Here is a 14,715-nt window from a genome sequence, read left to right on the forward strand (position 1 = left end):
TGACACCAGGGCAGGATTGGAGCTTCAGGGGCTGGACATTGGCCTTCTGGCATTGCCACATCCAGACAACCTCCCTTTTATGGTCCAAGGCCAGGCAGGGAGGTGTCCAAAGCCCTGGAAATTCTCCCACACACTGAAGAAAGCATCTTCCTCAGGCACAGCTAATATTTAGCCACAAAACACCTTCATAAATCAGTAAGAGCGCACAGAAACCAAGTGGATTTTAAAAAACCAAAAAGACTATTTCAATTTAATAGATGGTTAGTGCTGGGGTGCCCCACATCCTCCCCAGCTCAGGGAACCCCTCCCTGCACCCCGGTGGGACCCTCGCTGTCCACTGTCACCCAGTTCATCTTCCCACCCCCCACATTTGGGGGCTGATAGCGGCCAAGGCCATCCAGAGCTTTGTTTGTTCTGGGATCTGGGACCTCACTGCAAGAGGTTGGTGAGACATCTAATCCCCCCTGGGATCCTGACTCTCCTGCTGAGTCAGGGCCCAGCCCTGGGTGACGGGAACACAGCTCAGGGGCGAGGGGGTGTCTGGGAGGGAGAGAAGAGGTACAAACTCAGCACTCCCTGAGCCACGTGCCCTACCGATGGGGTGGGGAGGGACAGGAGAAGAAATGACCCTGCGTCCCCTCCTGTCCCTCGGCTGTGTCAGTAAGGGTAGGGGGAGACGGAGATGAGGAGGAGGAAGATGCTGGGTGCTCGCTGCCCGTCTGGGACCAGCGCCTGCACCTTGAGCCGGTGGGTGCCGGGCTCCCGCAGCGGCCGCACGGTGGAGATGATGCCGTGGCCCCTCTCGGTGCGGAGAGCAAAGGGGCTGTCGGGGTCCTGCTCCAGCAGCCTGAAGACGGGCCGGTGGCGCAGGGCGGTGGCCGGGTTGAGGTGCACCACGTCCCGGCGGGCAGCGATGCCGAGGGGCAGGGGAAGCACCTGGTACTGCAGCGTGGGGGGACCGGCCGGGCCGCAGAGCGGGGGACAGCGACCCACGCACAGCCTGCATGAGAGATGGAGAATGTGGGATGTGGTGGGTGCCAGAGAGTGGACAGGACACTCGGGATCGTAGTGACATGAAGAGAGCGGGATGGGCACCCCCAGCCCCACAGCACGACTCACCCTGGGCGGGAGCCTCTCCGGTACCCGGCCGGGCACGGCACATCCATGCACCGGGCACCTCCACGGGTGTTGAAGCACATCTGGCTCGAGCCACACTGGATTGTGTCCTCCATGCACTCATCCACATCTGCAGGGAGAGAGGGGACAGGTCTGAGGGTGCTGGGGTGCCCATGGCTGAGATAGGGGTCCAATCCCCAGCTCCCCCACCCTCCCACATCTGCCTGGACACAGAGACAGTGAGACATGAGCACTCAGACTGTGGACTGCTGGCTCTGGGAACAACCCTCCCAAGAGAGGAGGAAGACTTGCAGCCCCCAAAAGATGACACCCGGGGCACCATGGGGACTGGGCACCCCTGCACTGACCATGGCAGGTCTTCCCATTGGACAGCAGCCGGTAGCCGGGGGGGCAGAGGCAGTGGTAGCTGCCCGGGCTGTTCCTGCACTCGTGCTGGCACTGCTTCAGTGTCTGGCACTCATCGAGGTCTGCAGGGCAAGAAAGGGTGAAGGCAAGATGGGAAGGATCAGTCCCCTCTGGTGCCGCTGCAGTGCACCAGTGCCTCTGGTGCCCCTCTGGGGCCAACCTGGCTGTCGCCTCCCCTTCCCAGCACAGCAAAGACCACAGGGCACAAACAAAGTGGTGGACAGGGCAGCAAGAAGAACACGAGGTACCTTTTGGGGACAAAGCGGTCTCTGAACTCCCTGCAACACCCTTCCCCAACGTGCACTCACCAGTGCAGGTGCCATTCCTCCTGATGTAGCCCATGGGGCAGGGGGGGCCCCGGGCACCCACCCCTGCATCCTTCGCCACGCGGCGCAGGGCGAGCTGAGTGTGGAAGGATCGTCCCCGTGGGTGGCTGCTCAGCCCCTGCCAGCGCATGGGGGTGTCCCAGGGCACGCTGCCCGTTGTGTCCCCTGCATCCGTCCCTGCTGTGCCACACTGTCCCCCTGGCAGCAGGGTCCTGCCAGCGGGGCACAGGCACTCGTAGGAGCCCCGCAGGTTGCGGCACTCAAAGGCACACGGTGGGGGAAACTGCAGGCACTCATTGACATCTGGAGGAGGAAAGAGGTGGGGAGCTGCAGATGGATGGGGGAAACTGAGGCTGGAGCAGGTCAGGGCTGACCATGGACCCTGAGAACCCAGCTCCTACCCAAGCATGGCCAGCCAACGCCCAGCGTGCGGTAGCCAGGAGGGCAGGAGCAGCGGTAGGACCCGGCGCTGTTCTGGCAGATCTGGTTGTATCGGCAGGCGTGGGACCTCTCAGTGCATTCATCAACATCTGGGGAGCAGAGAGAGGACAGGGTTGGGGGGACAGGGAAGTGGCACCAAGTGCCCCATGCCATCCACATGCCCCCTCAGGAAGGGTCCGTACCAATGCAGTACCGCTGCCCAGGGTCCGGGATGAATCCCAGTGGGCACTGGTCTCTATCAGCCCCTGTGAATTGAGCAGAGAGAATGAGAAGTGACATGTCACTGCAGGGACGTGGCCTTTGCACCCTCACAGACACCCAGAACTGGCAAATGGATCCACCCCCATCCTTGGGACTCGCCTGGTTACCTGCATCAAGTGAGGCACGGAGCTGGAAGCGGAGCTCCTCTTTGGCTGGGTCATAAGAGGCTGTGATGGCTCGGGCCCGGAGGTGCTGCACCCGGGGGGGCTGTGGCCCCACGGGGGGGTCGAACACGATGGTGTGATTGCAGTGGGCACGGACGAGGCGTCCATCCCGCAGGAAGCTCTGCACCGAGCCCCCGGAGAGCTGCCCCGCGCCTGTCTGCACGTAGCGCTCGCTGAAGTCCTGGGGAGAGGCAGGGAGGGGGGTCAGGCCGTGGATCCCCCCATGCTCCCGGCGCAGCAGTCGTGGTCTCACGGGGATAATGGGCAGTGCCAGCACCTGCAGCAGCACCACGGCATCGCCGAAGCTCTCCGGCACGGAGCCGCTGATGACACTGTCCAGCCGCAGAGCGCCAGTGCCATCCGCACCCCGGGCGAGGTGGGTGACCCGCAGGAGCTCCCCTGCCGGGGGGAACGGTGAGCAACAGCCCACAGCTCCATTCTTGGATAAGGGATGGTGCATGGGGGAGATGGAGTCTGAGCTTCCTCAGGAGCTAACCGGGCTCTCTTATCAGAGACCCCTCACCTGTGGCAAACTGCAGCAGAGACTCGTGCTGGAAGGTGCCCTGGGTGAGCAGGAACCCGCTGCGGGCTGCCCCACTGGCGTGTGCCAAGGACCAGTAAATGGGGGCAATGATGGTCACCAGCACCTGCATCAGTGGCCCTGGGAATGGAGAAGAAAGGGTGTCACCGTGGAGCCAGCACTCTCCTAAGGGGGCACTCAGCCTGCCCCATGCCTCCTTGCCCACAGGGCGCAGATGTGGGGGCTGCTTTTGGGGAAAAAAAGAAATAAAAACCTTTCCCCCAAGATCTACATCTGACGGACATCAAAACCCTTACACGGGTGAGGGTAGAAATGTCCACCCACCTAAGGCAGGTGGAATGCTCCCAATGCTGCTCCGGAGGGCGGTGGTGCCGGACTGAGAGTCACCCAGCACGCTGGCATCAAGGGTGGAGACACCGAGCTCGTGGCCATTGATGACACCGACCAGGCTGCCCCGCACCTGGTGCGGCTCCCCTGGGGCAGTGAGGATGGGGTCAGGCAGCAGCACGGGGACTGCACACCCATGGGAGAGCAGGGCGCTTCCCTGACTCCCCTCTCGCTAATTTGCATGTCAAGAAAATCTTGTTTTCCGGAGGTGAAGGCAGCCAGAGCAAGGCAGGCAGTGTCCCTGCCTGGCTACAGCACAGTCCCCAGGGACCCCACGGCTCCAGGCACGGTGCCATGTTGACAAGGGATGTTGTGAGCGTGGCCCTGTGCCTTGTCACACCGACAGGCACTGACACCCCCAAACCCTGCTCTGTATCAACCTCAAGGTCCCGGCATAGCCCCAAGCTTTTATTTGCTTCTCCAGCATGCCTGGCAGCGAAATGCCACCAGCCACACAAGGGCACATAGGGCACCTGGCACTTCCTCCAGCCTGGCTCTCTGCTCCCGAGGGGCAGCAGGAAAGGATGTGTCTGTGCATTTAGCAGAGCCCCTGGGAGACGGGAATTTAATCACGGGCAACTAAGGCAGGAAGGCTGAGGAGAGGCCAGTGAGGGCTGGCACGCAGTGGCTGCTTGGGCAAGGGTCTGCTCGGGCTCAAGCCTTCAGGTGAGCAGTGGGAGAGAGGACAGGACAAACCAGAGTATGAATCACAGGCTGGAACAAGCAAGGAAAGGCAATATCCCCCCAAACCACCGTCCTGGAGCTCTCACCCCAGGGTGTAACAGCACTGCAGGCAGCACCAGCCCTCGAGCCAGCCAAAGCCCCCCAGGGCCAGGGGCAGACACCCACCTTGGACATCCAGGGAGGCGTGGGCGGCAGCAGAGCCCAGGGCATTGCGGGCGAGGCAGGAGTAGCTGCCGGCGTCGTGGTGGGTGACAGAGGGCAGGAGCAGGGTGGCATTGGGCAGGACATGGGCGTGGGGACCCTCGGGGAGTGGCTCGCCATCCCGTTGCCACTCCACGGAGGGGGTGGGCTCCCCTGACACGACACAGTGCAGCAGCACCTGCTGCCCAGCATGGACTGTCACCGCTCCTGGTGTCACTGTCACCACGGGGATGCCTGGGCAGGGAAAGGGATGCAGGTAGTGATGCGGCATTCCAGCGGTTCTGGGAGCATTCCCCATGGATCAGGGGTGGTTGGAGGGGCTGAGAGGTGACATGGTTTGCAGTCCCTTAAAAGAAGGGTGAGGAGGTGGGCAGCACTCACTCTGCAGCGCCAGGGTGACAACTTTTGCTGCTGTGCCCGCATCGTTCTCCGCCACACATTGGTACTGCCCCACATCGGTGCTCTAGCAGGACCAACAGCATCAGCACAGCGTTTTGCTTTGCCAGAAAAGCACCCTGAAATGTGCCAGCACCCCCCGGGCCCCGCTCACCCGCACAGCACGGATGGCCAGGGAGCCATTCTGCAGCTGGTGCAGGCGCCCATGGGCCACCACCGGCACCCCGTCCTTGCTCCAGCGGATGAGGGGCTCAGGGTGACCCTGGGCATCGCAGTCGAGGAGGGCATCGCCTCCGGAGCGCTCCGCCTGGTAGGTGCTGGCGTCTCCCTGTATGACGGGTGCCTCTGGGAACGGGAAAGGGGTGGCAGAGAAGGGGGGCTGGACGGGCACCCCAATTCCCCTGCCAGCACCTACCTCTGACAGAGACGAAGGCAGTGGCCCTGATGGCACCGGCGCTGTTCTCGGCGTGGCAGACGTAGGTCCCGCTGTCCGTGGGTGTGGCTGCCTCCCGCCGCAGGATGCTCCGCCCGCTCTGCCCCGACACACCATCTGCGGGGTGCAAACCCCCAAAAGTGTGGTTGGGGATCAGCTGGTTACAACCCCGCACAGCCAGACGTGCTGGCACGCCGGGGACCCTGAAAGGTGGGACAAGGGTGGCACCAGGATCGCTTTCTCCCCCGAGTTCAGCATCCCCTGCCCCTGCCCCGGTACCAGTGACGAGCTGCCCGTTGGCCATCCAGGAGACGCGGGGCGGGGGGCTGCCCACGGCGGCACACACCAGCTCCAGCCTCTCGCCCCGGCTCACGGTGGTGTCTGTGGGCAGGTGGGTGAAGGTGGGCAGGGTGTGGATGGAGAGGGAGAGCCGGCGGACGGCCCTCCCAGCAGAGTTCACCGCGGTGCAGGAGTAGCTCCCAGCATCCCCTTCCTGCATGAGGATGAGAGGGAGTCGTCTTGAATCTGGGATCCAGCTGCAGCCCTGGCTCGCTGAGCTACAGCTCTGCTGGTTGTTGTGCATCTCAAAAGTCACAGTTTGGACAGAACCACTTTCTCCAGCCCACATTAGCAATCTCACACTGCCCCAACCCTCCAGCCTGTGGCACAGGACTGCATGGTGCTCTCCCTCTGCCAGATATTTTCACAAGCAGCCAAATGCTCTTCAGCAGCAAAAGACACTTGTTGCTCAGCACTCCAGCCTTACAGCGGCCCCAGGGGACAGTGCTCACCCGGACATCCCGGAGCAGCAGCTCCCCGGAGGGCAGCACGGTGGCCTTCCTGCCCCGCACCAGGGCTCCATCCCGGCTCCAGGACACGCGAGGCTCGGGAACACCATGAGCAGCGCAGGGCAGCAGCACCTCCAGCCCCTCCAGGACCACCAGCTCCAGCGGGCCGGCAGCGATGATGGGGGGCACTGGATGGGGCAGAAGGGCAGGGACTTGCTCACACCTTGGAAGCCACGTTTTGCTGTGAGGCGCTGGGAAGGGGCTGAGCAGAGGGGCGAGCGCTGGCGCTCTGATCGCTGCTGTACCTTGCACAATGAGCCTGGTCTTCCCCGCAGCCGTGCCCGAGGGGTTACGAGCCATGCACAGGTAGGTGCCTGCATCCTCCGGGGCTGCTCGGAGGAGACGGAGCTGCCCGTTGGGGAACACCTTCCGCCCAGACCCTGGCAGAAATGAAGGACAGGATGGGAAAGCACAGCTGAGCCAAGGCGCAGATGGATGATGTGCAGGGACTGCTTCCCCCACAGAAGTGCCTCTTCCCGAGGAGTCTCCATGGAACAGATCCAGAAGCCACCACACCCACCTTGGAAAGCAGCCGGGAGCCAGGAGGACTCATGCACAGTGACACCCCACACCCTGCCGGGATGCCTACAAATCCCTGGCACCTAAGTCTTCCCCCAAGTAGAGGCTGGCAGGCAATGCGGGCTCTGCCAGCCCCCAGCACACTCCTGCTCACCTCCAGTGATGCCAACACCATCCTTTTGCCAGGTCACCTCCGGCCGGGGGACGCCTGTGGCCTCACAGGACAGCACCGCGCTGGTGTTGACCATCACCATCACCATGCCAGGCAGGGGCTTCAAGGCAGGGGGCTCTGTAAAGGGCAGGGAAGTGCTATCCTGGGAAGAGGGTGTGGGACCCTCAGCAGCACGACCCTGGTGCCGTGCATACCGTGCACCGTGAGCCAGAGGTGCTTCCGGGCCTTGCCCGCGGTGCTCCGAGCAGTGCAGGTGTAGCGGCCGGTGTGTGCAGGCAGCGCCTGCCTGATCTCCAGGGCTCCTGGAAAACAGCGGGCAGAGGGGAGGCAGTGGCAGGGCTGGCAGGGACCCCCTGTCCCGGCCGGGGCTGTGCTGCCCCGTGCTGTACCTCTGGGCAGGACGCGGTAGCCCCCTCCTCTGCTGCCCAGCTGAGCCCCCTCCTTGCTCCATGACACCGTGGGCGGGGGCACGCCCGAGGCGTAGCAGGTGAGGACTGCGGGGGACAGCCGGGTGACAACCACATCTGTAAGGTCATCAACGATGGTGGGGGGCACTGGAGAAAGGAGGGAGGGAAGTGAGCAGGGCTGTATGGCAAAAGTTGAAGAGGATTCTGTCCCTGTTCACATGGGCACGGATATTTCTTTTCCACTCTTGTCCACCCCTGAGCCCAGTCCTTGAGAGGGGACCCAACCCCATGTGGGGCTGGAGCACACCCACATCACCCTCGAGGTGGTGACAGATCCTGGGAAAGCCACTCTCAGCAAGACCCCCAGCCCCAGGAGCTCACCGTGGACAGACACGAGGAAGACCTTCCGTGCCTCTCCGGCAGCATTGGTGGCGATGCACTCAAAGCGCCCCTCATCCCGGGGGCCAGGGCTGGAGATGAGCAGTGACCCTAAGGACTGCAAACTGTGCGGGCAGAGCACACATCAGGATCACCCCTGTCCCATGGGGGGCAAACCCCACCCCACAGGGGAACCCTTTGGTGTACAAGGTGGCGGGTCCTGCGGGTACCTGTAGGCGCCAGATGAGAGGTGCAGGTTCAGGGGACGGCCATCCTTCTCCCACCTGATGTGGGGCTCAGGGGACCCCTGGGTGTCACAGCCCAGCATGGCCGGCTGCTGAGCCAACAGGGTGAGGTTGGAGGGCCCGGGGGCGATGGCAGGAGGGACTGTGGGAGGGCATGGCAGCGATGAGCAGAGAACAGTAGCACATCATTGCACTGATGAGAGCAGCCCAGCCATGGTGGGTTGCAGGAAGGATCCATCTGGCTCTCCTGCTTACCCAGGACATGGAGGTCCAGGCCTCGCCGGTCAGAGCCAGCAGGGCTGGATGCCATGCAGAGGTAATGGCCCAAATCCTGGACCTGGACGGGGTCAATTTGCAGGGAACCTCCTGGCAGGAACTGGAGCCTGGGGAGGGAGAACAAATGAACCTGCGGGTTCAGGGTTGGGAATGTTGGAAGGGTGACAAGTGCCATTGCAGCCACACGCAGCACGTGCCCACTGAGCTGGTGTGAGGACAGAGCACAGCTCTCCACAGGGTGACTGGCACACTAAATCACCTGTGGCTGTGGAGGGTGGCACGGTCTAAGTGCCAGTCCTTGGTGTCCCCAACCCTCAGAGCCTCGTACCTGTTGCTCCCAGGCAGGGGCAGGAGCTGGCCATCCTTCCGCCATGTCACCCGGGGCACGGGCCACCCCTCTGCGCGGCATGGCAGCACGGCAGAGGTGTTCAGCAGCACCTTCACCTCCTCAGGGCCCGGCTGGATCTCTGGGGCCACTGTGGCAGCGCCCAGAGACACCACCAAGAGTGTGGAATAAGGCTCAGGGGTGGAGGACACCAGCCCAGAGCAGCACTGGGGGGGTGGGTGTAGTCTAGCCCTGCCATCCCATCTCCCGACCCTATGACACCCTATAATACCCCACATCCTGGATTTAACCGGGAAGGAGCCGGTACTCCGGGGACAGGGCAGGGCAGCACTCACCGTGAACCTGCACCCGGACGCGCGGGCCGGTGTCCCCGGGGGCCCTGCAGCTGTACTCGCCGCCGTCCGCAGCAGCCACCGCCCGCAGCCGCAGGAAACGCCCCTGGGCCAGGACCTGCCTGCGGCCATCCTCCTAAAACCCCCGGGACCCCCATCAGCAGCCACCCAGCATCACCCCCAGCACCAGCCCGATGGTGCCGGTGCATCCCAGTCCCTGACCGTGACCGTCCCTGGTCTCGTCGCAGGTACCTGCAGCGGGGAGCCCTCCCGGTGCCACTCGATGTTGGGGTGGGGCTCAGCACCCTCTGGGCACTCCAGGAGGAGCTGCCCCCCTGCCACAGCCGTGATGATGGAGATCTCCCCAGTGCTCGCGATGCTGGGTGGTGCTGTGGGACACGGGCCAGGGGGGTCAGGGTGTGCCACGTGGGTTGGGCACCCGCACACCTATCCCTGGAAGTCATGCATAGGCCCCCACTCTGCAGGACATCACTGTGCTCCAGACCCCTCTTTTGGAGCCCACACCAATCCCAAAGAAGGATGCAGGGATGCTCTGGCTCTCTGGTCCCCCAAAGCTTGGGCCATCCTGCAGCACCCCCTGCTAGCCCTCTCCTCGCTGCACTGCTGGGGCCACACTACCTTGGATGCTGACATGGAAGCTCCTGCTGTCCTCCCCTGCAGGGCTAGTGGCCAGGCAGGTGTACAAGCCAGCATCAGCCACCTGCACAGCCAGGAGCAGAAAAATTGAGGCACAAAAAGAAAACCCAGGTAGGGAGAAAAAAGCGGAGCTCCTACCTCAATGCTCTCAATGTGGAGGGTGCTCTCATTCCCTGACACGAGCAAGGGCCCTGCCAGCAGCCATCCATCCTTCTCCCAGGTGACAGTGGGCATGGGGACACCTGTCACCACACACGTCAGCTCTAGAGGGGTGCCCACAGCGATGGATATCTCAGTGGGGTGGGACGCAGCCTCGACACGGGGTGGCTCTGCAAGGTACACAGCAAGGCAGGAGGGCTCATCCCCTCATTGCTCCCAAAAAATTGGCTAAGCTGCCCTTCCCAAATCCCAGAAGGATGATACGCACCCATCACCAGGAGGTGGAAGGCTTTGCTGACCTCCCCTACTTCATTCACCACCAGGCACGAGTAAATGCCTGCATCAGACGGCCCCACGGCCACCAGGCTCAGCTGCGGGCCACCAGGCACCTGGTCACTCTGCTGCCCCAGGGGCTCTCCATCCTTCAGCCAGGTCACTGATGGTGCTGGGGACCCGGTGGCTTTGCAGGTGAAAGTGACGTCAGAGCCCTCAGCCACCATCTGCTCCTCACTGCTCTCCGGGCTCTCCAGGACAGGGGGCACTGGGGAGGGAAGGATTCCCTTTAAGGGACAAAAGTCAGGTCCCCAGGCACTGGGGGTGGGTTTGGCCATTCCCTGGTGTCCTGCGAGCAGCCAGAGGTGGCTCAGCCCTCCTGCAGGATGCTCTGGGGCTGCTCTCAGGTTGGTCCTGCTTTGCTCCATCCCTTCCAAGCCCACCCCAGCAGTCGAAGGATGGCTCATGACCCTGCTTGGGAATGGGCTGCAATGCACCACGTGTGCTCTGCCAACAAAATCAGTCTCCAGACACCCCCCGCTCTGCCCCCCCCTAAGCCCCTGCCCCATACCCTGTATCTGCAGGACGAAGCTGCGATCGGCCACCCCTGCCCGGCTGGACACAATGCAGGTGTAGAGTCCGGCATCGGAGACCTGTGCCTGGGAGATCCTAACCCATGGGATGGGGAGGAGACATCAGCTCGGGGTGACTCCCTGCTCCCCCAAGGTGACACTCAGCCACTTCAGGGTGCAGCAGCGGCTGTTCCCTCATGCAGACCTGGGTACCAGCCCCAAAGCCTGCGGCTGACCATTGCTCCAGGGTCCCTTCTCACCGGAGAATGTGCCCAGCTGAGAGCAGGGTGACATGAGGGGACAGGCGGAGGGGCAGCCCATCCTTCAGCCAGCTCATGTGCAGCGGAGGGGACCCTCGTGCCCAGCACTCCAGCGTCACCACGGCGGACAGGACTCCGCGGACCACCCCCGAGTCATCAGCACCTCTCTCGATGGCGGGAGGGACTGGGCGAGGGGACAGAGGGGCTGATGGGGCTGTCGGGGGTGGGGGTGGCCCCGGCGCTGCCCCGCAGGTCCCAGCCCTGCTCACCCAGCACGTTCAGCGTGTGCAGCCGCGTGTCCTCGCCCAGGCTGTTCCGGGCCAGGCACGTGTAAGCTCCGGAGTCGGCAGCTCGGAGCCCCTCGAGGAGCAGGGAGCTGCCATCCGGGGACACCCTGCGTGGGGAGGATGGGACAGTGACCTGTGTGCTCATCCCCAACGTGCCCGCGGGGCAGAAGTGCTCTGTGCTCAGTTTACAGCCACCGATGAGGGTTTTGGGGCACACTGCAAGGTCAGGGCATCAAGTGGAACCCTGCCAGGGTGACAGCGACCATTCCAGTCTCCAGGGCTTAACCCAGGATGATATTTTCTCAGCAAAGAGCTGGGATGAGTGCATCCCAGAACAAACAACAGGAAGAAGCAGAAGAACTCAGCCTGTCTTGCCTAGCAATATTGCACGTGGGGACACTGTGCCCCTGGGGTGTCCTCCCCCCCAGACTCACCGGGCACGTGAGGGGGGCTGCAGCCCCAGGGGCTGCCCGTCCTTCAGCCAGGAGATGTGGGGGGTGGGCTGCCCCTCTGCCCGGCACTCCAGCCTCACCCTGCCGCCCTCCAGCACGCTGTGTTCACTGGGGTCCCCTGCACTGCTGATCTGGGGGGCCACTGCACCCAGGAGAGAAGGAGGCTGAGGGAGAGGAGGGGGAGGAAGGCTCACCTCCGAGGGAGAGCCCGCAGGGACCAGGCTGCCTCGGGGAAGCCCTACCTCGCACCAGCACCATGAAGTCCTTGCGTGCCTCGGCTGCCGGGCCCTGTGCCAGGCAGGTGTATCGGCCCTGGTGGAAGGGCTGGAGGGGGTTGAGCTGGAGCTGGGCCCCCCCGGACACCAGACCCTGCTCTGGGCTCATCTCTGCAAGGAGACAGGGTGAATGGGGCTGAGCAGTGCTCCTCCTCTGAGCCCTCCCCAGGCTCATTGTGCTTCCCCCCACTTCCCACCCCTGAGACCCAGGTTTGGGGACGCTGTTAGAGCAAAGCAGGGTTTTTGCAGAGTTCACTGCTGAAGCTTTACAAGAAAAAAGAGCCACCGGTTTGGGGGCAAACCCCTGTCGCAGCAAGCACCCCAAGGGCTGGTACCCAGAGAGCTCATCCCCCCCCTATCCCTCCATCACATCCTGTGCCCACATCCCATTGCTTCGAGTCTCAGGAATGAACGTGAGGCCTCTTAAAAGCACGCAGGGAAAAGGCCAGCCCCTCCATGCTCTGTCCCCTCCCTGTGCAGCCCTGAGGGTCTCTTGCAGCAGGATTAGAAGTTGGGAAACTGAGGCAGGACTGCTTGGAGGGGAACAGCAACGAGGCTGGGGGTGGCAGCCTGGCACAGCGTTCCCCTGCACACACACCCAGCGGGCTCCCGTCCTTCAGCCAGGTGACAGCAGGCACGGCCACACCAGTGACTTGACAGGTCAGGACAAGGGATGTCCCCATGGCAGCTTCAAGCGTCTCCTGCTGTGAGTCCTGGATGCCTGGGGGTTCTGAGGAGGGTGAGCAGGGGCAGGGGGTGTGAGACAGACCGGGGTTCACTGTCGGCTCCTCAGCGCGTGCTCAGGGGACAGAGCTCCTGGCTGAGCCCTCACCACGTACCATGGATGGTGAGGATGAAGCTCTTCTCAGCCTGGCTGGCCATGCTCTGTGCCATGCACGTGTATGTGCCTGAGCTGGAAAGCTGCAGGTGAGGGAGCTGCAGCACCCGAGAGCCTGGAAGAAGCAGAGAGCAGGGAATCAGGACAGCCTGGAGCAGGACCAGGTCTGGGCCACCGTGGCAGCAAGCTGACTGATCCCCCAGCACCCAGCCAAGCTCCGTGCAAAAGGAGTCTGGCCATGGAGTCTCTCTTTGAGGTCCAAAGCCTTGTTCTGCCCAGCAGGAAGGGGCACTGAGCTCCCAGGAAGCAGCAGCATGGAGTGCTGCAGGATTGCAGCCCTTGGTCCTCTCCAGAGGGGATCACTCAGCATCGTGTTATTAGTGTGTCATACAACCCAAAAGCTGAGCTCAAGTCCCACATGTGCCATCCCAAAAGGGGGGTTAAGGGACCTAGAGCCAGGGCACAGGCAACCATCCTGGCTCATCCCAACGTACCTGGGGTGACGGTCACCTCCTCACCGAGCCGCAGGACGTGGCCATCCTTGTACCAGGTGATCTCTGCAGCCGGGTGGGATTGGATGTCGCACACGAGTGAGACGCTGCCATTGACAATGCCATCAACGTTTTCGGGGATTGTACCCACACTCCAGGGAGCTTCTGCTCCAGTGCACCCAAAAGAGAGTGGCAAAGGGGAGCCATCACTGCGGAGGTCGATGCCTCCCCAGGAGGAAGCACGCACCCGAGCCTCTCGCCTGCTCGGAGCGTGTGGCACCTCGACCTCCTCGTGCAGGGCGAGCGTGACCAGCACGAGGGGACAGAGGCAGCCATGCAGTTCCAGAGCCACAGGAGACTCCAGCTGGTGGAGAAAGAGGAGGAGGGGAGTAAATCAGTGACCCAGGGAAGGGGAGATGCCTTACCCTGCACGGCGAGGGCAAAGTGCTTCTCAGCTGACCCGGCCGCGTTCTCAGCCACGCACGTGTAGCTCCCAGTGTCACCCGCCTCCACCATCACCACCTGCAGAGGGGGAGCACAGCACCACTGAGGGCGGCCCCGAGCTGGGGAGATGTTGGGACTCCCACGGGGACCTTGGTGGGACTAGGGCAGCCTCCTTTGGGAGGAAAGAGTGCTCCATCCACTCTCTCCTGTGTCCCTCCCCGACACAGCCACCTGCTTAGGAGGACACCAACCTGCAGGACTGTGCCACCCTCCAGGAGCTGGTGCCGTGGGCCAGCCTCTATGGGGAGATCATTCCAGAGCCAGGACACTGTGGGTTCTGGGTGCCCAGTAGCTTCACACCCGAAGCGGACGGTGCCATTGATGGTGGCTGTCACCTCATCCACCAGGTCCTCCGTGCCACCACGGATGGCCGGGGCAGCTGGAAGCAGGCGGTTATGGGGCTGCCATAATGTGCCCCAATCCAATGTGCCCCTGGCCCCATACTCACTCAGCACCTCCAGCTCGTAGTGCAGGCGGTCCTGTCCCACAGCATTGGCGGCCTCGCAGGTGTACCTGCCGCTGTCCTCCTCCTGCACCACCTGCAGCTGCAGCACCCGGCCCCCTGTGACACGGGACAGGGTTGGGGCAGGGCACAGGGAAGGGTCTGTGGGATTTCCCCCCCAGCCCCACCCTGCACAGAGCCCTGTGCCGCCCCAGTGACTTCAGAGGTCCCACGGGTGCTGTGTGTGTTGGCAGGAGGAAGGATCCAACCTCCTCCACGCTATGGATGCTCTCAACCCACGGAGCTGCTGCAGGACCACCCCCAAGCCCCACAGTGGGGGTTCACACCTATTACCCATTACCTTGCAGCATCAGCACCCCTGGGCCAGGGGAGAGGGGCTCCCCATCCTTGTACCAGGTGAGCTGGGGGGGTGGGATGGCACTGGTGTCGCAGTAGAGCGCGGTGGGCTGGCCAAGGACAGCCTGTCGGTGCTCTGTCACCTCCCCATCCTGATCTTCCTCCCGGTAGAAGATCTCAAGAGCTTCTTTGGGGCTTGTTTGCTGCTGGAAGATGGGGGGCACTGCGGGGACAGGCTGTGGTCAGCTG

At 63.2% G+C, this 14,715-nt stretch overlaps 1 protein-coding gene across 1 annotated transcript in view; it reads right to left on the minus strand.

The window, feature by feature from the left end:
- Positions 1 to 217: 217 nt before the first annotated feature.
- HMCN2 (hemicentin 2) overlaps positions 218 to 14,715 on the minus strand; it is a 32,973-nt gene continuing 18,475 nt past the window's right edge. The window contains exons 39-79 of the mRNA XM_032131034.1: positions 14,471 to 14,689; positions 14,116 to 14,229; positions 13,859 to 14,046; positions 13,589 to 13,685; positions 13,167 to 13,328; positions 12,674 to 12,787; positions 12,433 to 12,564; positions 11,802 to 11,945; positions 11,542 to 11,701; positions 11,090 to 11,214; positions 10,821 to 11,004; positions 10,560 to 10,657; positions 9,984 to 10,256; positions 9,695 to 9,885; positions 9,539 to 9,620; positions 9,152 to 9,288; positions 8,903 to 9,035; positions 8,550 to 8,697; positions 8,201 to 8,328; positions 7,931 to 8,087; positions 7,704 to 7,825; positions 7,305 to 7,469; positions 7,110 to 7,217; positions 6,898 to 7,032; positions 6,470 to 6,604; positions 6,168 to 6,352; positions 5,656 to 5,869; positions 5,359 to 5,493; positions 5,098 to 5,288; positions 4,929 to 5,010; positions 4,512 to 4,781; positions 3,600 to 3,749; positions 3,258 to 3,395; positions 3,012 to 3,133; positions 2,678 to 2,915; positions 2,492 to 2,554; positions 2,270 to 2,398; positions 1,851 to 2,171; positions 1,485 to 1,604; positions 1,120 to 1,246; positions 218 to 1,000 (exon numbers count right to left, since the gene is read on the minus strand). Coding sequence (XP_031986925.1) covers positions 658 to 1,000; positions 1,120 to 1,246; positions 1,485 to 1,604; positions 1,851 to 2,171; positions 2,270 to 2,398; positions 2,492 to 2,554; positions 2,678 to 2,915; positions 3,012 to 3,133; positions 3,258 to 3,395; positions 3,600 to 3,749; positions 4,512 to 4,781; positions 4,929 to 5,010; positions 5,098 to 5,288; positions 5,359 to 5,493; positions 5,656 to 5,869; positions 6,168 to 6,352; positions 6,470 to 6,604; positions 6,898 to 7,032; positions 7,110 to 7,217; positions 7,305 to 7,469; positions 7,704 to 7,825; positions 7,931 to 8,087; positions 8,201 to 8,328; positions 8,550 to 8,697; positions 8,903 to 9,035; positions 9,152 to 9,288; positions 9,539 to 9,620; positions 9,695 to 9,885; positions 9,984 to 10,256; positions 10,560 to 10,657; positions 10,821 to 11,004; positions 11,090 to 11,214; positions 11,542 to 11,701; positions 11,802 to 11,945; positions 12,433 to 12,564; positions 12,674 to 12,787; positions 13,167 to 13,328; positions 13,589 to 13,685; positions 13,859 to 14,046; positions 14,116 to 14,229; positions 14,471 to 14,689 — 6,479 coding nt within the window. The 3' untranslated portion in view covers positions 218 to 657. The remainder of the gene's footprint in view (positions 1,001 to 1,119; positions 1,247 to 1,484; positions 1,605 to 1,850; positions 2,172 to 2,269; positions 2,399 to 2,491; positions 2,555 to 2,677; positions 2,916 to 3,011; positions 3,134 to 3,257; positions 3,396 to 3,599; positions 3,750 to 4,511; positions 4,782 to 4,928; positions 5,011 to 5,097; positions 5,289 to 5,358; positions 5,494 to 5,655; positions 5,870 to 6,167; positions 6,353 to 6,469; positions 6,605 to 6,897; positions 7,033 to 7,109; positions 7,218 to 7,304; positions 7,470 to 7,703; positions 7,826 to 7,930; positions 8,088 to 8,200; positions 8,329 to 8,549; positions 8,698 to 8,902; positions 9,036 to 9,151; positions 9,289 to 9,538; positions 9,621 to 9,694; positions 9,886 to 9,983; positions 10,257 to 10,559; positions 10,658 to 10,820; positions 11,005 to 11,089; positions 11,215 to 11,541; positions 11,702 to 11,801; positions 11,946 to 12,432; positions 12,565 to 12,673; positions 12,788 to 13,166; positions 13,329 to 13,588; positions 13,686 to 13,858; positions 14,047 to 14,115; positions 14,230 to 14,470; positions 14,690 to 14,715) is intronic.

The sequence above is a fragment of the Corvus moneduloides genome, chromosome 21 (genome assembly GCF_009650955.1).
Source record: "Corvus moneduloides isolate bCorMon1 chromosome 21, bCorMon1.pri, whole genome shotgun sequence".
Lineage (NCBI taxonomy): Eukaryota > Metazoa > Chordata > Aves > Passeriformes > Corvidae > Corvus > Corvus moneduloides.